The sequence below is a fragment of the Zeus faber genome, assembly GCF_960531495.2.
Source record: "Zeus faber genome assembly, chromosome: 14".
Lineage (NCBI taxonomy): Eukaryota > Metazoa > Chordata > Actinopteri > Zeiformes > Zeidae > Zeus > Zeus faber.
In genome coordinates this window covers 14260089-14280336 of record NC_137200.1, presented here as the reverse complement: position 1 = coordinate 14280336, position 20248 = coordinate 14260089, and the positions used below count along the sequence as shown (strand labels likewise).

The following is a 20248-nucleotide window of genomic DNA, read 5'->3' as shown; positions in this document are numbered from 1 at the left end:
GTCTGAAACTCTCAGTGCTGATGGGGAAGATTACAAGTGCACTGCACTGTTTTGAGAGGGATCAGCCAATCCGGGCCAGGCGAGTTGAGGATTAACCAATCACACCACAGAGAGGGAGGGGAAAGGGATTAAACCTTGTACAGAGTGGGATTAGATCAGTGTTGAGTGCACAGAAAAAAAAAATGCTTTGAAATATCTGCCCGTCACACTTTTACTGCTCTTGAGGCTGCAGATCGGCGTTTATGTGGAGATGACATTTCCTTAAATTTAGTAAAACAAAAATAAATCAAGATTGATCAACTCAAATTGACTTTGTATACAAAAAATATTTCCGGTGCTTGCAGAGAAACATGGCGGAATTAGAATAAATCTATGAGCCTGTATACAAGTACCAAAAGAATAGTTGCTGAATGTTGTCATTTTTGTTTTCTTGAAATTACATGCATTTGTTCAGTAGCATGTTTTTTATTAGGGCTCATGCTATTTATTCTCCCGCTGCCAACCCCACGCAAAAATGACACAACAATAAACACACACACACACACGTACGCTATACACATTTTTCAAAACATTTTCATATATTTCCACCGGTTTTGGCCAAGTTGTTATGGCTGTATCCAGGTCAGCCAGGGATTATCATGTTGTCAGAAGAGTTGGGAGAGGAGAGCAGTGGCAAAGTACGTCTATTTGTGTGTGTCTGTGTGTGTGTGTGTGTGTGTGTGTCTGTTTGTGTGTGATGTGATGGGTGGGGCAGTGTAATGGTATTCTGAGTCAACACAAAAAAATAGATTCACCTTTCGTAAAGGTGTTTTCAGAACGTTTCAGAACCTTCCCCCCGGGTTTCCCCATGCGCACATAACTGACACAATAGTGTGGTCAATATAATTTGGATTTAGACATATCGCCAACCGTTCGAACCACATCGCCAACCGTTCCGAAGAATGTTTTTGGGGGTAGAACGGTTTGGCGGGGAAGGGGGGGGGGGGGGTCAGTCACAGGAACTTAGAAACATAATGCTGCGGGAGAAACCAACAAGTAAGAAAAAGGAGGAACGGAGACGGTTTACGTTGAGGTGACGAGCCCATTTCTGCCGGGGCGCACGGCTAGAGAACGAGCCTGGCACGGGAGGAAAGGTAAGAGGAGGGAGGAGAGACGGAGATAGGTGTAAGGGAGGGACAGAGGGAGACAGAGGGGGAGGATAGGGGAGTAATCCCGAGTAATTCACTTAAGGCATTGCTGAAGGGACGCTAAGAGGATTGGTTCACTCCCGGAATCAGATAAACTAAAATAACCAAATGGACCAGCGTGAGCCATGTGGGCCGTGCCCCCGCTGCATTGATAATGTCTCGGGGGGTTGACACAGACAAACTTACTGACAGCCCGCTCACAGACGACCTGTCTTCCAATCCGAATCCCACAACGCACCAGCTCACTTATCTCAGACGTGATTGCGGCATTAAGCTTTACATTCAATAAGTATCCATAGACACATGTGTTTATATGAGATAGGTTTAATATGTCACACAATTTAACAGATGATTTCCTTCAGCTATTTTTTTTTTCATCAGTTTTGGCTAACACTGTAATACTCAACACACAGGTTCTAAAAGTCTTAGTGCAACCAATTTTAATTATGAACATGTAGCATATACGATTAGAATAAATAAACTTAATGGCTCTTCTCAGAAGGAACCGCTGACTTAAAGGAACATCAGAGAAACCGGCCGTGAAAACGTCTCTCCTCGTTCTTACTCAATACAACTGATCTGAAGTGATTTTTTTGGGGTTGTTATAGAATTGTTCGGCGATGTCTCAAGGAAGCCGCTCTCGCTCTCTTTCCACTGGCAGCCGTCCATCATAGCTTTGTATGTTCAGGAGCCACTGGAGTAGCCCTCCTGGATGGACTTTACGTAAAAAGGCTTTGTTCAAATATATATCATAGCATGAGGCAAGACAACCGACGCTGGATTGCTCTTTTCCACCCCTGTTCAAATGCGTAAGCTACAGGGGTTCCCCCCCCCTCCCCCCCTTTAGGAAAAACAAAAGCTTACAAAGAAAAATTAATAAAGAATAAAAGAGAAGTCCCATGGCAGAACCACTTCATCTTATCTCACATCTGGCCCATTCTTACATGCAATGGTCTTTCGAGGACTAAGCTTTTCTTCTTTCTCTAAAGGACCTGGAACTTCCAGGAGTTCTGGTCTTTGTGATCCAGACAGTCCATTGTGGTGAAGCCGAGCTTCCAGGCTTGCTGGTCTTTGTAGTCCAGGCAGTCGACGGAGGTGAAGCCTAGGGAGGAGGCAGTGCCATAGCCCTGGGAGGACAGTGAGGCTGGGGACTGGCTCAGGGAGCCTCCCATGGAGGGCACTGTGATGGGGCTGAGGGCGCCCCCGGTGCCTGACAGCTGTGAATGCATGGGAGACAGGTAGGCGCTGCAGTCCAGGCCAGTGAAGTAGGAGGTGGTGCCGGCGTAGCCCTGAGTGTAGGCCGAGGGCTGGCCGTAGCTCATGGGGTAGGGTGAGGGCCGCTGCATGCAGGGCGCAGAGGAGGCCAGGGGGTCGGAAAGGGGCGAGATGGCCGGACTCCAGATGGACACGGCTGAGTTTCCAGTGCTGGAGCTAGAAACCAGTGTCGGGCCCGACAGTACAGGGGACGGGCTGTAAGAACCCGTGGGGTTGGCCACGGCTTCGGGGCCACTGGGTTCCTGAGGGGGAGAAGGCTTCTTTTTGGGAGGACGCGGTTTGGACTGGCCACTGCTCTGCTGCTGCTGCTGACGGCATTTGGCGCGTCGGTTCTTAAACCACACCTGCAGACATGCCAAAAACGGTCAAGACTTTATTTCAACATTAACAATACGGAACAGACTTGGAAACATTAGTGTTGTCTTCAAATAATAAATATAGCTTTTAAATAACAACTTTCCGAGCAAACTTGGAGGGCATTGATTAGCACAGGAGTCAGACATAGTTGAAGAGATGTGATCATATTGAAGTCGGTCCAGTCTATGACCAAATCACAAATAACCTCACTCATACAACAAAATGTCATCTTACACGTTTCAGGGTGTTTTCTCCCCCCAAAATTAACAGAATGTACTTATAATACAGAATATACTTTAATTTCTACTTTCAGCTTTTGGCACTGTTCCAGTACCTGGACACGCGACTCGGGAAGGTTGATCTTGAGGGCCACCTCCTCCCTCATGAAGATGTCTGGGTAGCGCGTCTTGGAGAACAAGGCCTCCAGGATGTCCAGCTGCGTGCGGGTGAAAGTGGTGCGCTCCCGACGCTGCTTCCTGGGAGTGGCTGCGTGTGTGAGAGAGACACATATATGGAAACTCATAAATAAAGACAGAAATTATATGTGGGACTCGTACTTTCATTGATCGACATTATTATTATTAGGCTATATAATTCGTTTACTAGCCCATACATAACTATCTATACGAATTGTATATATTTAATTTATGCTATATATATATATATATATATATACATATAGTATAAATATAATATCTGTATCTATATTATCTGTAGGCAAAAAAAGCTCTAACAATTGAGAAGTGGATATAAGTTAATTCACTTTTTTTTAACTTAAAAGACAGAATCGTGAGTACATTTAACTACAGATTAAATGTGGTTGTGATTGTTGGATTTCTAAGTATTTCCAATAATAAGCGACACTCCGAATGGCTTATGTTACATTCCCATGGCATAGCCCATTTCAATCAACTGGAACATTATTATCGGCATTGTGTACCTTCCGCCATACATTATTATTTTGATTATTTATAGGCTATAACAGTGCGCTTATTATAGCCTATAAATAACTATCAAAATCCTTCCAATAGAAAGCCAAATGGACAATAGACAGGGCAAGCGAATATATACATTGTTAAATATCATAGATGCCAAACAAAAGTTTTGGATTTTCTATTTATTTTCAACATTTTGCCCTCGTTACGCACTACAGACACTGCTGCCTAGTCTATAGGCATAACGTGATCTAAATGAATACATCTAGAAAAATCCGAACGAAATGATAATTGATACTCACATGGGTACGCCACGGTGGTGTGCAGCAGGTCCATCCCGGGTCCGGGCAAATTCAACCCGTTCATGGTGTAATGGGGTTGCTTTATGTAGGACATCATCCTCACGGCGGGGCTTTCAAGTCCTCTCTGTGACTCTCACGCTCACTCGCGCACCCGGGGGCCCGAGCTCTCCCGGGGACCGATCGGTGCGTAAAGAGGCACGGGCCGACGCGTAAAGCCAAATCACGTATATCTCTTCGGCCTCAGCGCGTACCCCGGGTCACAACTTTCGGGGGGTGTCGCGGCGGCGTCTCGGGTCCGAATTCGCCCCTCCGGACGCGGCGGGTTCGCTCGAACGCCCGGCTTTTCGGCTGCGTTCCCTGCGCGCTTTTGGCACCGGCTGGAGGCACCCGACGCCCGGTGAGACTTCCCCACTGAGTTCCTTCCCCACTGAGTTCCTTCCCCACTGAGTTCCTTCCCCACTGAGTTCCTTCCCCACTGAGTTCCTTCCCCACTGAGACTCTGCTAATTAGAGGCAACAAGTTTACCCCACGAAACCACTCCCACCGCGCGCACGCGCACAAACACCCGCTCCCAAGGCGGACGGACGCGTTGGCGCGCTACCTGGCCAATCAGAGACACACGTGGAAAGGGGGGGGGGGGGGGGGGAGGCCACGATGCACGATGTCGATATTGTGATCTACGGGTATATAATCGAATTTTGGATCTTAAAGTTTTAATCCGCAAATCTAGATTTGAAATTCCACCCCCTGTTCATTTTGCTGGCACCTTGTGTGAAACGGCCACTCGATGCATATGCTGTTGCCACCGTTGGTGGCGGGGCCCGCCTCTCCCTCCGAGGGGCAACGATCCGAGTACTCGAGTAGGTGCCGTGAGTTTTACATTTTCGAGTGTCTGTACTGTAATTTCATTTCATCGACTTTTACTCAACTACATTTCAACGCAAATATCTATAGTTTTTATTCTACTACATTTCTACCACTGTCACGTGTTTTAAGTAAGTAAAAAGATCGGCATATATATATATATATATATATATATATATATATATATATATATATATATATATATATATATATATATAATTGTATATAATGACTGTGACACCACCTTGAGTAAACATGAATGCACACTCATCTGCAGAAAACACTTTATACTGTATTATAGACCCATGCCATTGTGTGTCAGGGTATTCGTAGTGTTATCCACAACAGAGACAATTTTTTGGATTTAGACTTTAATGAATCCAATTGAAGTCAGCCTCAACTACATGTATATGGGGTATGGTAAATAGGATATCAGCCCCGAACTGTTAAGAATAAAACTCCTCTGAATAAGTTCTGTGGTATACATTTTGTGGTAAATATTGTAATACATTTGAGGCCATTTGCTTTTTTTTTATCATCATTCGTTTAGGCTACACTGTTGTGTATCACAATATCACTATCAACAGGTGTAACATTGTATTTTTCATCAATGCATGTGTTAAATGTATTTTTCTTGCTTATTTTTGCTTTGCTTTTATTGTTGGCTTTTATTAATGTAAAGCACTTTGAGTTACATGCTGCGTATGAAAGGTGCTATACAAATAAAGGTTATTATTACTAAAACATCTTATAAGAGGAGTTCGGCTTGGAAAATAAGTCCTATATCTTTTTTTAAACACACAACTATTGTCTGATTCAAGATAAAAGATTCAAATGTATTTTGAGTCTGACTTCACTATTCCTACACCGTGTTCCTTGCCCGTCCTACCCAGCTCTGGTCAACAGTGGATCATATCAACTGGGTATGACAAATAATTGACAGATTACTGTAAACATTGAGCACAAACCCTGTATAGACACATCACACATCACACACACACACACACACACACACCCATGCGCGCACGTGCGCACATACACAAAACCGACAAAGCTCATTTGATTTATAATATGCTTTATCTGAAAAGTAAGTCTCTTATCTCCAGATAAAGAGAGGAAAGGCACAGCTATCCGTTCAGTTGTAGAGAGAGAAAGGAGGTCTGAGGAAATAAGCAATTAGGATGGGGCGAAGGAATAAAACTGTCGGGAACTAAGAGAGAGATGGAAAATGAACCTGCGTCTCTGAGTTTCGGGTGGTGCAAGATGTGGATTTTTCGTTTGAGGAAAGGAAAACAGATCAACGTGGATTCAGAGCCGTCGACTCGTTCTCTAGGGGCCACGGAAAACACCGCTTGGTTTAATGTTCTTCGGTAGATACGCAGGAGGATGGATCCACACAGAATGCATGGGCTGAAGACCAAGATAACACAAGGAAGCCGCCATGGTCTGTAACAGTGTGTGTGCGTGTGTCTGTGTGTGTGTGTGTGTGCGTGTGTGTGTGTGTGCGCGCACGCGTGTGTGTGTGTGTGTATGATGTACTGTATATGCTGGTTTACCATCATTTTACGAGAATTCTACAGTGGGTGCCTGCATGGCTGTTTGTGAATTCTTAAAAAGGAAAAAATAATTATTTTCATATTCATTCATGTAAATGATCTCCGTAGTTGATTATGTTGTTTTAAGGGATTTGTTGCAGCTTTTAAATGTGGGAAAAAAAAAAAACAGCCACTGTGACCATCAGTGCTGTTGTGCTGTAGGAACTAAATTACCATACAGTATACTTTTAAAAAGGGTATGTTATGCATGAACCTTTTTTTTATCGCCGGATGTATTATGATGTATATTCCATTTTGACGAAGGGACAACAACAGTACACGTGGCCCCACACAAAATGCGGCCACATCGTCTGACGGTGGGACAGACAGCGCCGCGTTGCCAGGAGGCAATGGCAAAACAGGGACGAGGATTGAGCCTCCGTAATCCCTAGTCAACCCCAACCCCAACCCCCCACACGCCACTCCTCTCCCGCCTCGCAAAAAACACACGACACACAACACACAACGAGGAAAAACATCTTTACTGTAACGGGACTTTCTGGCCGTGGCCGAGGCGCGGCCGCTCAAAAAGGGCCGGCGAGGTCGATCCAAACTGAGACGTAAGAGAGAGTGACCGGAAGGTCGACACGGGAGGCGACGGGATGGAAATAAGGCCACTGGAAAAAGGGATCAGGGTTAGATGGCCATGCAAGGCGTGGGCCAAGTGGTTGGTGCCAGAGGGAGGAGAGGAGGGATGGATGGACGGCACTCATCCGTCCATCCATCCCTGGTGGGGTGGGGTGAGGGTGGGTGGGGGTGGGGGGGGGCACGTCCCCACTGACACACTGACGCGGTTAATCCAGATTAGAGCGTCTAAAACGGGCAAGCTAAATCTGCAGACCGGCCAGCAGCGCAGAGAGCCACTGTCAGTCCCAATCACTCACCTCACACACACTCGCGCGCACGCACGCGCACACACACACACGCGCACACACACATACACGGCAACCAATAATCTCTTCTCGGCAAACCAGGTTCGCCACTAGCAGCTAAGCACAGGTCCCAGCACCCACCCAACGGTAAGTAAAGAAGCGGTTGCTGCTGGTCATTGCACTGCGTCTCTATGTCCCGTCCTCTATGTTTATTATTTTCTTATTAACCGAAACCAAGACGCTTGGTCACAAAAGTAAACAGTATGGTCATTTAGTTTCAACAGCACGGCACCACCTTTAGGGTTGATGGTCACAGCGGCTACCCCCCCCCCCCCCCCCCCACCACACACACACACACATTTAAAAGCGGAAACAAATCGCCGAAACGACATCATCGACTAAAGAGATCATGTACATATGAAAATATTTGCCATGCGCCCACAGTCATCGTTTGTGAATTCTACTGAAATGACGGCCAACCAGCATATACATCACACACACACACACACACACACACACACACACACACACACACACACACACACACACACACAGAGCAATAATCTTCTCTTGGCAAACCAGGTTCACCACTAGATGCCTAGCACATGTCCCAGCACCCACCCAATGGTACAATATGGCCCATGTAGAATTCCCTGTGAATATATCAAAAGTTGCAGTTATGTGTTCACACCACTTTTTTATTTTTATTTTTGTCTATCTGTGTACTAACCTGTGGCTATCCTGACCGGTTTTGCAGTGAGTGCATGTCAGCTCTGCAGCTATTACCTGTAGATGCCACGACTAGCGGTTGATTAATGCAAATTCCCAACAATTCCTGACAATGGTGCGTGTATGTCGTATGTTGTATGTTGTTACGCCACAGTTCTGGGTACACCTTCAACCATCAAGAAAGTTCTACGGCGACCTAGCGAGCAGGTTCTCGCCTGAAATGAGCATTTATGGATGAATTATGAATGAATTTAAAACATTTTTCTTCTTTACAGAGGCCAATTTGTCACTCATAGAATTTGTAAGTAATAATAAAATAATTACGTGAAATAAAAATGATTTATTACTGTTACCATTTCCTTGATCAAATGTATTTATTTATTTATTTTTTTTGACAATCAATTTCTACATTCTCTGTTGTTCGGTCGGAATCTGGAATTGTGTGGGACTTCAACCTGTGGTAGCAGCGATTTCTCTGTGAGTGGCACATGGCGATACCGCGAAAGACTGTATGTACTACAATGTTTTTGTTTGGAGCGCATGCTTTTTTTGCCAATGGTCATGAAAGTGGTAATCCGTAAGATCATTTTTTATTTTATTTATACCACATATTTAAGCCGTCCCTTCGGAGGAAACAACCATTCTATATGTAGTCGCTACTTTATATGCTTCCTCCATTGTTGGCGGCGGGGTCCGCCGCGCGCAGGAAGCGCAAGTTGTGGTCGGTAAAATGTTGATATGAATGAACATTAACAACAAAAACAACCTAGAAAAACACCACCCTCAGACGAAAAAAACATCTCCGACGCTACTCCTCGTGACTAGGTCCTTGATATGAATATGTTCTTTACATATTTCGGACCCCCACCTCCATGCGCGTCGCGTCTCGTTACAGACTGTGGAGGGGCGGGGTCCCGATTACACGGCGGACCGGTGAGCTGGGGTCGCCGCCCTGCGTCACCGGCACTCGACTGCATTTTGTCGACAGACAATCCGACCGAGGGGAAAAAGATGCAAAAAGGGAGGTGCAGGGCAGTCGAACGGCTCCGATTATGCTCTCAGAGTGAAAAGGGTTCAGAAGCTTCACAATGGGGAAAATGTACACGCTGGTTTGTCGAATACTTGCATGGTAGTCATTGACAATACTGTGTTTTCTCTATTGACAGAGAACATATTGTCAATGAATAACATGTTTTTGTTTTGTGTGTGTGTGTGTGTGTGTGCGCGTGTGTGTGTGTGTGTGTGCATGTGTGCGCGTGTGTGTGTGCGTGTGTGTGGAAGATGGGTCAGAAGTTGGAGTTCTGAGTTGAGTGATTACAGTGGACAGTAATCCTCCAGATGGATTAGCAGGTGGCATTAGGAGAACTGTGACTGTGGTACATGTCAGTCTGTTGCTTCTTAACAACAATCGGCAATGTTGCAAAGACCGATGACATAGCGCGCTATGGAGTAATGGCGTGAGGCGGCCCAATCGAGTTGTTTTTTTTCGCGCAATATCGGAGCCCGCTGAAAATAAGTGCTGCGTGGAATTCACCGGATCGACCTTTAAAAAAAATTTAAAATAAATGCATTAATTTGTTTAAACTGCATTTCTCTCAATTCAAAGGTTGAACCGTGACGCCTGGAATTTATGTCGGGAAACCCCGATGAAATACATACTATTATTTCATATGATGTAATATAACATTTCACAAACGAAAACCATTTCTGGAAAGTAGATCCGACGACTTATTCATTTCAGTGCAGTATTGGAAGTAGTAGTAGTATTGGTAGGGTTTTCTCACATTACACACATATACTGTATGTTATACAGTTAGATGGATGCATGGCCACGAGAGGACATCCACATGTCCCCTGAACTTTCCTTTGAAAGAAACGGTCCGTGTTTGTCAAACATTTTGACATCGTGCTGACCTCACGTTTACATTCACGATAAAAGATTTTGATCCAGATAATAATAATAATAATAATAATAATAATAATAATAATAAAAATAATAATAATAATAATAATAATGATAAAAGATTAATAATATTTTGACCGCGTCGTAAATGCAGTCGAGTAGAAATAGTAGAAAGTCTCCGAAACGGAATATATTTACTTAAAAAAAAAAAAAAAAAGTACTTAAGTACGGTAATGAAGCGCTTGTATTTTGTCGCTCTCCACCCCTGGACACCACCCACTACACCTCTTACAAGGATTTCTGCCGCGTGTTTGGTAGTCGTCTTTGAATTCCCGTGGATTTGCAACTTTTCACTTTTCATTTTGCGATCGAAAGTCAGTTTTGGTGAAGCAAAGAAAGAAAAAGTAAAATAAAAGAAAGAATGAATGAAAGAATGAATGAAAGAATGAATGAAAGAATGGAATTGGATGACGGCTACTGACAGCTCGCAGCGTCCCCGCTCCTTGACTCGCCCGGGGGGAAGTGGGGCGGCTCAGCCCGAGGTCCTCCGCCTACAGGGGCTTCACTGACACCTGGTGGACGCAGTCAACACGCTGGTCGCATGACGTTGGTTCGGTCGCATGACGTCGGTTCGGTCGCGGCGGAGCGTCGAGGAGGTCTCCGCTCGTCCGTCCTTCCGTCCGTTCCCCGTGGCCGCTCCGGAAAGGACGAGTCGGGGGGGGTGGTGACGTCACAGCCCCGCAGAGCGCCACAGAGGGGCTGGTGGAGTTTCCCTGTCGTAGAGAAGTATTGAACGCAGGTGGATTCCCCGTTCCCAAGAATTACTTTCTGAAAACAACGCGTACTAATACTGCTGCTGCTACTACGAGTACTAGTACTACGAATACTACTACTACCACACTACTACATCTACCACTGTACTACTACTACTACTACTACTACTTCTACTACTGCTGCTACTACTACCACTGCTACTACTACAACTACTACAACTACTACTGCTGCTACTACAACTACTACTACTGTACTACTACATCTACTACTGTACTACTACTACTACTGCACTACTTCTACTGTACTACTACATCTACTACTGTACTACTACTACTGTACGACTACATCTACTACTGTACTACTACTACTACTACTTCTACTACTGCTGCTGCTACTACTACAACTACTGTGACTACTACTGCTGCTACTACCACTACTACGACTACGACTACTACTACTGTACTACTACTACTACTGTACTATGTAAGTATGTGACGAATAAAACTCTTGAATCTTCTACTACTGCTGCTACTACTACTACTATGACTACTACTGTACTACTACTACTACTACTACTACTGTACAACTACTACTACTACTACTGCTACTGCTACCACTACTATGACTACTACTGTCCTACTACCACTTCTACTACTATGACTACTACTGTTCTACCACTGCTACTACCACTACTACTACTACTACTACTACTACTACTACTACCACTACTACAACTGTACTACTAATACTGCTACTACTACTACTACTACTACAACTACAACTACTAATACTGCTACTATGACTACTACTGTTGCTACTACTAGTAGTACTATGACTACTACTACTATTGCTAATGATAATACTACTACTACTAGTACTACTACTACTACTACAACGACTACTGCTGCTGTTACTACTAGTACTACTACTACTATTACTGGTACTAATGATAATGAATATACTACTACTACTACTACTACTACTACTACTACTACTACTACTACTACTACTACTTCTACTACTACTACTATTAATAATAATAAAAATATAATAATAATAACACGTTGCAAAAATTCTTAAATAGGAAGACTGACGGACGATATAACATCTTACCGATAGGGGCAGCATTACTTCCTCGGAACGTTATTCAGCCAATTCCAAACACAGTGGAAGAATTATCTCGCTGCTGATTGGTCGAGCGCGGCCCGACGCGGATGTTATTGTTTTGCTGTTGCACGAGCATCGCGAAGAGGAGCCACATAGTTTCTGTTTATTTCTTGTGATGAAAAGTGTTTTTCTTTGCTCTTGTTTTAATCATGTTCCAGGCAGCGGACGGCGCCTTCTCCTTCGCGGAGGACAGCTTCAGCCGCTTCCCGTCGCAGAGCAACATCTACGGGCTGTGTGAGGCCGGGGAGCAGCAGCTGCTGGCGGCCACTCTGAAGGGCCGGGTGGTGAGCTTCCGGTACCAGGAGCTGCAGCACAAGATCAGACCCGTGGCCAAGGAGGTGCAGTTCACCTACATACCAGGTAGGACGCACACAGACAGGCCGACGGACGGACACACTCAAAACACACACAATGAGACACACACATAAACAGACATTCAGCCACGTTCAGACGCACATGCAGACAGATAGACACATAAAATCTCACACACACACACACACACACACACACACACACACACACACACACACACACACACACACACACGTAAACACACACATCTTTGTATACATTGTATTCATCCTGTGCGGAAATATCTCATCAATTAGTTATATTTATACCGACAGTCAACATTAGCAGCCATTAGCTGGCACTTGGCAGCCTTTTAATTATCTTTTGCGCACACACATTTTGTATATTTTGGTATATATATATATATATATATATGTACACACACACATATGTGTGTGTATGTGTATGTGTGTGTGTGTGTGTATACACACACACACACACACACACTGATCCGTCACAAAGTTAAGGCCACCATTATTAATCATTAACGTTGTGTAGCTCCCCCTCGTGCCACCAAAACAACTCCGTCCCATCGAGGCATGGACTCCACAAGACCTCTGAAGGTGTCCTGTGGTATCTGGCACCAAGACGTTAGCAGCAGATCCTTCAAGTCCTGTAAGTTTTGAGGTGGGGCCCCCATGGATCGGGCTTGTTGTTCCAGCACATCCCACAGATGCTCGGTCGGATCGGACCCTAACCCCGGCCATCCACATCATGTAGAAGAAAACATGATTCTTCAGACCAGGCCACCTTCTTCCATTGCTCCATGGTCCAGTTCTGACGCTCAAGTGCCCATTTTAGGCGCTTTTGGCGGTGGACAGGGGTCAGTATGGGCACTCTGACTGGTCTGAAGCTATGCAGCCCAATACAACGCAAGCTGCGATGCACTGTGTGTTCTGACACCTTTCAGTCATAGCCAGCATTAACTTTTTAAGCAATTTGTGCTACAGTAGCTCTTCTATGGGATCGGACCAGACGGACTTGACTTCGCTGCCCACGCACATCAATGAACAATTTGGTCCTTGTCAAAGTCGCCCAGATCCTTACGCGTGCCCATTTTTCCTGCTTCCAACACATGAACTTCAAGAACTGACTGTTCACATGCTGCAAGAAGATCAATGTTATTCACTTCATCTGTCAGTGGTTTTAGTGTTGTGGCTGATCAGTGTATATTAGACTAAGCGTTTCTTTCCTTGTATCTGAAAATGTACTTGACCAAATAAACACATTCAGATTCTGAGGGCGGTACCAGAAACACTGCATGGTTCACAGAAACACTGCACATGGTGATCCAAATTTTTAAAATGTTTCTCCCCCTTTACTTTATCTCAGTTGATGCAGAGATTGTATCGATAGATTCCTTCAACAAGTCTCCACCCAACAGAGGACTAGTGGTGGGGATCACATTTATAAAGGTATTCTCATCTCACAGTAATACATTATCGATTCTGAAATCAATGTTATCTTCCACCATGTAATAAAGATGGCCGCGGTTAATCTGAATATCCATTAGGACTCTGGTGACAAAGCCACCCCGTTCCTCAACATCTACTGTGACTACGAGCCTGGCTCTGAATTCAACTTGGAGTCGATTGCACGTAAGTCACTTGTGTTTTACAATGTTCATTCGCTTTTCAAAAGGGCATTTATTGTCTGCTGAATATGTAGTCCTTCTCTGTGTCTTGAGCAGAGAGTTGCCTGAATCTGGAGCTGCAGTTTACTCCCTTCCAGCTCTACCACACAGAGTAAGTGGGCAAGACAAGCGCGACGAAAAGAAAGTCAGGAAGATATCCCATAATGTTTTGTGACAGGACGGATATACCAACAGTGTACTGGCTCTCTGCAGAGCCCTTAAGACAGTTTTCCAGAACATGGATATTTTCTAACGTCACCTATGACTCTACCCATCATGCATTTTGTACTCTTTACTATGAAAAAATAAACTCTTTTCATGTTTATTTGAACAAGCTCCTCCCACTTCATCTTCTCTCAGTCGGATCAGATACACACATTTACATAAAGCCAATCAGATCAATTGATGGAATTAGGGTGAGATAGTTTGAGTTCACCTTGCTTTTATGCACATTTTCACTTGTCACCTGGAGTTATAACATAATATAGTAATAATAATAATAATAATAATGTTAACCTGTAGTTAACATAAGTAATTAACAAATATCTTTTTATAACACTGTGTTCAAGGTCTCGAGACGTTAAAGTTGAGTTATTGAAGGCAGATTTTTTTTTTTCGGTCTATCTTTCAGAACACATACAAGAAATCTTACAAACTACAAATATTGCATGTGTGACCTGCTAAGTAAAAGAAAAAAAGATAAATCAAATCTTAAATAAGTCTCCCATTTGATAACACGTCCTAGTGATAAATGTGGAGGGCAAGTCATATTAAAGTAAGACTGTGGAGGGATTACATAATCTGCTTTGCCAGTACATTTTAAGCATCCCTGCCTTTTACCTCCCTTATTCTTTAGAGTCCAATGTGGAGATGGAGGCAGCGAGACGGTGTTTTTACTCAGTGGTCATGACCAGAGGATCCACCTCTATAAGGAGGTAAGAGGAGTTACGTGGCCTGTCTCTGTGCTAGAGAGAGGGAGACAGAGAGAGAAACAGTATGTGGGTGTGTGTTTCAGCTAACCCATTAATCGTATTTTCCAACTTGAAAGCCGAATAGCCTCGTTATTATGGCTTGGTAACTCTTTGCAGCACTATTGTGGCAACTAAGCTGACGGCCGACAAGTTTAAGCTCATCGGCCCATGAGTTCGAGGTGCCGCACATCCGTAGTGACAACAATGCCGATTCAGCTCTGTTATACATGGAATTCTCACAAAAAAACGCCAACATTTCATTCTGTAAAAAATATTGATTTAGACGGAAGAATGAAAACTGTGGATCACAGAATTTTATTTAGCCTCCTTCTCTCAAAATGATTTGTGTGTGAATCACAAAAGTAATGTACTTCTGTCAAAATAATTGATTGTGGTGGAATGTGAAGTGTAAATCTTTCACAATTTATAATGAATTATGCTGTGGTGTGGGGATGGGTTGGTTTGAGCAGCCACACTTGACCTGGATCCTGGTGTTTGGGATCAGGGTGGCTGCAACGAGCAGCAGGTAAAACCCCTATCCCCACACACTTAGGATAAGAGCCCTGTCTTTTGTTATAGAGAACCTGGTTCTCCAAAGCAAAAAACTGTGCTCTTGTCATCCTACAGGTCGTCCACAGGACAGAGTCTGCATGCAATGGCATACAAATACTCTGTGTTGTATGCCCAGCATGCTGACAGCACAGGTTAAAAAAAAAAAGGATAAGAGCCCTGTCATGACATGTTCTATCTGCTCCTGAATAATTCCACCTAGCCTCCTCGATACAATAAACTGGTGTCCACAACCCATCATCGTCTGAGTCTCTGTGCCGGAGGGTCCTGAAAACGCCACTGTGGTGGCGGAACTGCCACAGTGTTCAGGTGCCACTGTGGCTGTTCCTGAGTGTGTGTGTGTGTGTGTGTGTGTGTGTGTGTGTGTGTGTGTGTGTGTGTGTGTGTGTGTGTGTGTGTGTGTGTGTGTGTGTGTGTGTGTGTGTGTGTGTGTGTGTGTGTGTGTGTGTGTGTGGGGGTTTTAACCTGCTGCTCGTTAGCCCAACCAATGAGCAACAGGTATGCAGCCACTCTGAACCCAATCACCTAGATCCAGGTCCGGTGTGGCTGCTCAAACCATCCCATCCCCACACCACACCACATATGCCAAATCGTTTTATTTAGTCTAGACAAGGCAAGGTAAGTGTATTTATAAAGCACATTTCAAAAACAAGGCAATTCAAAGTGCTTTACATTAAACATCAAAAGCATGAAGACAAAGTGCAAAAGAAACAAATTATAAAAAGACATAGAATATATAAAGTAAAAAAAATAGAATACATGGAATGGATATAAGTTATAGTGCAGTGCAAGAAAAGAGTCAAAGAAACCTTGTTTTACTCTTTGTTAACAATTATTTTGCCTATCCCCAGAATAGTGTTTTACCTTGTAAAGGCGATATCCTAGTGTAGGGGAAACCGGTCTGGAGATCTTTCTCCAGACCGGTCTATAATTGCCGTTTCAGAAGCTGTTATTATAGGGCTTATTATAATTTCAAGGAAATTCAAAGTGCTTTACATAAAACATCAGAAGCATTAAGACAAAGTGCAAAAGAAACACATTATGAAAGGAAAGAACACATTATGTATAATAATATATTATTATTATATACATCTAAGAAATAGAATACAGATCAGAAATGTATTTTGGCCCTAAACCATTCAGTGCGCTATAAAACAAATTAAAGATTAAATTAAAGACTACATTTTATTTAGTCTTTAATTGAGTCTTTATTAGCCCAAATTTAGCCTTTAGTTTACTCTTTATTTTCAGTTTCTGAGTCAAAGAGCCTCTCACGTGCCCGCTTGCTGAATCAAAATTCAAGGAGCTTTGTTTGGGAACGTTGTTCTTTCTGTTCCCTAATCGGGAGTCAAGAGCGGAGACTGTGTGTCACTTAGCAAGGCATGAAGGAAACAAACACGCGACTCTTTGCTACAAACAAATTGTTGGTGCGTCTGGCTTGGGTAATTCAGAGTGGCCTCCTCTCTCCTACAGAATGCCTCCCTTCACCAGTTTGAAGAGCAGCCAGTGGAGAGGCTCTTTCCCGAGCTACAAGAACTGCCGAGCAAGTTAGTCTGCATCACCCCATCCTGTGTGTGTGCAGTTTTTATTTACGTGTATCTCTGTGAAAATTTGTGGTTACTAAATACTTTTTTTTTTTGTGGCTCAGTTTTGCTGAGTTTATGTGTGACGGGTATATAACTATTCTGTATGCTAAGTTTCCTTCTTTTCTTAAATCTGGATATCCGTGTGCAGGATTTTTTTTTTTGCTTATGTCTACAGCAGTTAGAGAGAGGAGAAGTAATAACTTTGGTTATCAGGAGTTTCTTTGGCGACTCGTTATGATAGATTTGATAACGCACTCTTGTTTACTTGTCGACGGTTAAAGAACAATGTTGTTCCTACACCATGTGCATAATTCAGATCTAAATCTAGCGTGCCGGGGATTCCCCCGTGAGAGAGATGAAATGCAGACGGGAGCAGAACCTTTGAATTTATAAAAAGGGTATATTTGGACATCAGTTATTATCAGGAACTGTCTGTGCGCAAGATGCTACTATACAAAGTAAACAGTATGTTTCCAAATACTTGTTCTCCCCTAAAAGAAACAGGGACTACGCACACGGGGGCTTATTGGCGCATTCAAAAGTTGTAAAGTGCTCTTGAGTTGAGGCTAACCGTCTGTTCTTGAACCATCCTTGACGGAAGGCACCGCTCTCCGTCCAGTGGCTCTACTTGTCGAGCCTTCTATTTCGGGTAGCCCTAGTTTGCCATTTTGTTTTTTCCTCCTGTGTGACTTACCTTCATCCTGACTACCTGCAGTGTGCTGTGGCTGGACATGCTGAACGTCCCTGGGGGTCGGCGGCTCTCGGCGTTCGGTTGTCAAAACGGCTGTGTGGGACTGGCCCTGGTTAACCAGAGTGGACCAGGTGAGCTATGTATGTGTGTGTTTATATATTTGTGTGTTTGTGGTGGTGGGGAGGGGGTGGGTGGGTGAGAGTACTGCATGTGGGTGCCTCTGTACTCTGGCTCCCTGTGGTGAAATATGTAAATCACGTATCATGCTTTACATAATCAGGATGATGCGTATGCCTGGGAGACGAAACGGGGAGAAACATATTTTTACCCTATTTCAGATAATGTGCCACGAAAATGCCGTTCTCTGTATTGTCAAACTATTTTTGAGCGTATGAAAAACATTTGTATCATCCTCTCCCCGTGTGCTTGCTGGTGGATGATAGAAACCTATGAAACCTACACACCGTCATTATTACGTATTACTTAACCAAGAGTGATGCAAGACTCGCAAAGGATTTGTTTGTAGCGAACAAATCTTTTTAAATGACTGGGGAGTCTGGAGCCACTCCCCGCAAACGAGTCTCAAAAAAGAGCCGAATATGGAAGAATCCGTTAAGATTGCAACATAGACGGGGGGCTTTACTCATTCTTTCAGCACCTGCCAAAAATATTTGGGGAATTTTCACTCGGATCACTTAAAAAAACGTGCTCCGTATGGGAACTTGGTGTGTGTTTATGTCAGAGGTGTTGCAGAGCTGGCGGGTGCAGCAGGACAGCCCCGTATCAACAGTGCTGCTGTTCCCCCTGAGCTGCCTGACGGAGCCCCGCCAGACCGGTGGAGGGAAAGGTAGGCCATCCATCCCCGGAAACCTCTTTGTCTCAAAAGCCTTTTCTCATCGACTCCCTCCCGACGCCACCTGCTTGATATGCAGGTGGCGTTTTTACAACAAGTCAACAATTTTGCGTACTGTGACTGGTGCCTCTGTTGCAGGTGGAGTGGAAATCGGGTGTTACAATCTTCTGGTAACCAGCACGATAGAGATGGCGGTTGTTTACAGGTCGGCATCGGCGCCGTCTCCTTGTTATGTCACACCGTCCCACCATGTGTTGAGAGTTCCACTGTGGTATTTTGAATGTGGCAATTAAAGTTAGAGGTTTGTTTCGTGACAGCGGGGTCATGCTTGCACATGCGGGTCTGTGTTCTCAGGAATGTCCAGGAGCATGGTATGTCTCACCCGCTGTTCCTCTCAGAAAGTGACCAGTGGGACGCAGTGCTTTGTGCCCTGGTCATTGACCTGGATTTTGACGGACAGAAGGAGGTGCTGCTGGGAACATATGGACAGGTCAGTGGGACAGGGCTCTTAGTCGCAGTCACCTGGAATATTTTCTTAATTGAGTCGTGTGCCCTCAAACATGATAAATGCTGTTATGAATTTAATATGCATCAGGTCCGACCAAGTTGTCCAATGCAACATCCTGCCACACAGGAACTGCTCTGTTATAAGTTCCAGAAGGCCAAAAACGGAGGAGATGGACAGTTTCAAATGTTGTGGAGGCGGAACTTCAAGAGCCCCTTGCTTTCCATCATCTACTTAGACCTGACAGGGGACGGTGTGCGAGAGCTCGCCCTCCTCACGCTGAAGGGGCTCCACGTTATGCAGGTCGGTCGGAGCCCGTTGGGGAAACAAAGACACATCTTGCACCAACTCTAAAACAGTAATAGTGGGCGGCTCAGTCGATATACTTATTGTGGATTGAATTAACTTCAGAATAATTGTTTCGTATTTCCCCACCCTTCATATTTTTTCCTCGTCTTTCAGCATTCTCTTACCAGCACAGCTGACTTGGTCTTGCAACGGCTGTCCCAAAAGGCAGCTACGCTCATGAACAACTTGGAGTTCGCCACAAGTAAAGACTCAGAAGAAAATGATGTCTCAGCCAAGAAGCTCGAGTCCACTTTGCAGGCACCGTTCATTTAAGAATCAACACCATTTTCCATGGTTCACTTTCCCATGGTTTATTATTCATTTTGGTTTTTTTTACTTTGTATTTTTGACATGTTTGGGGAGAGTTAAAATTGGCCACCACAAACCGTAGCGTGGTTATATGATCTTTCATTGTGTTTTAAATGAAGGAATACATGAAAACAGTTCAGTTCATTTGTACATAAGAATTTAAAACAGAGGTTATCGTCATCCCCAAAATTGAATTGTAATTGAAAATGGACATCCACCATTTTTAATGAGGAAAGGCTTTCCTGAACTTTGTGCATTGATGTAATTACCTGTATATGGCTGCGTAGATGTTGTACATGTACAGTATAATCTGTTGTGTTGTACAAAATTTGTAAATGATCATTAAAAAAATGATTAGCGTGCATTACTTTCACTGTCTTGTTTCTTTATAACGCCAGCCTCCAGAAGATAAAAGGGCAATCGTTTTGTGTTCCACGGAGCAAGCGGGGATCACGGGCACACTGGATATCG

The 20248-nt window shown here is 44.1% G+C and overlaps 2 protein-coding genes across 5 annotated transcripts; one reads left to right on the top strand and one right to left on the bottom strand.

Annotated features, from left to right (window-relative positions):
- Positions 1–2170: 2170 nt before the first annotated feature.
- Positions 2171–4153, bottom strand: crx (cone-rod homeobox; the record flags this gene model as incomplete). Of its 2 annotated transcripts, none has more annotated exons than XM_080013153.1 (3): positions 2171–2806; positions 3154–3305; positions 4057–4153. In XM_080013153.1, 3 exons carry the CDS (start codon positions 4151–4153, stop codon positions 2171–2173), a joined length of 885 nt encoding a protein of 294 aa, XP_079869279.1. The 2 variants fall into 2 exon arrangements, with proteins under 2 accessions (XP_079869279.1, XP_079869278.1); XM_080013152.1 differs by having other exon boundaries at positions 3154–3337; positions 4065–4153.
- A 7857-nt stretch (positions 4154–12010) lies between these two features.
- On the top strand, positions 12011–20141 carry kptn (kaptin (actin binding protein)). Of its 3 annotated transcripts, none has more exons than XM_080013209.1 (12): positions 12011–12320; positions 13644–13726; positions 13825–13909; positions 14002–14056; positions 14801–14879; positions 16959–17032; positions 17787–17893; positions 18505–18609; positions 18754–18820; positions 18970–19105; positions 19274–19423; positions 19583–20141. In XM_080013209.1, exons 1-12 carry the CDS (start codon positions 12110–12112, stop codon positions 19739–19741), a joined length of 1311 nt encoding a protein of 436 aa, XP_079869335.1. In that variant the 5' UTR covers positions 12011–12109; the 3' UTR covers positions 19742–20141. The 3 variants fall into 3 exon arrangements, with proteins under 3 accessions (XP_079869335.1, XP_079869334.1, XP_079869333.1); XM_080013208.1 differs by having other exon boundaries at positions 19268–19423; XM_080013207.1 differs by having other exon boundaries at positions 19250–19423.
- Positions 20142–20248: the final 107 nt, after the last annotated feature.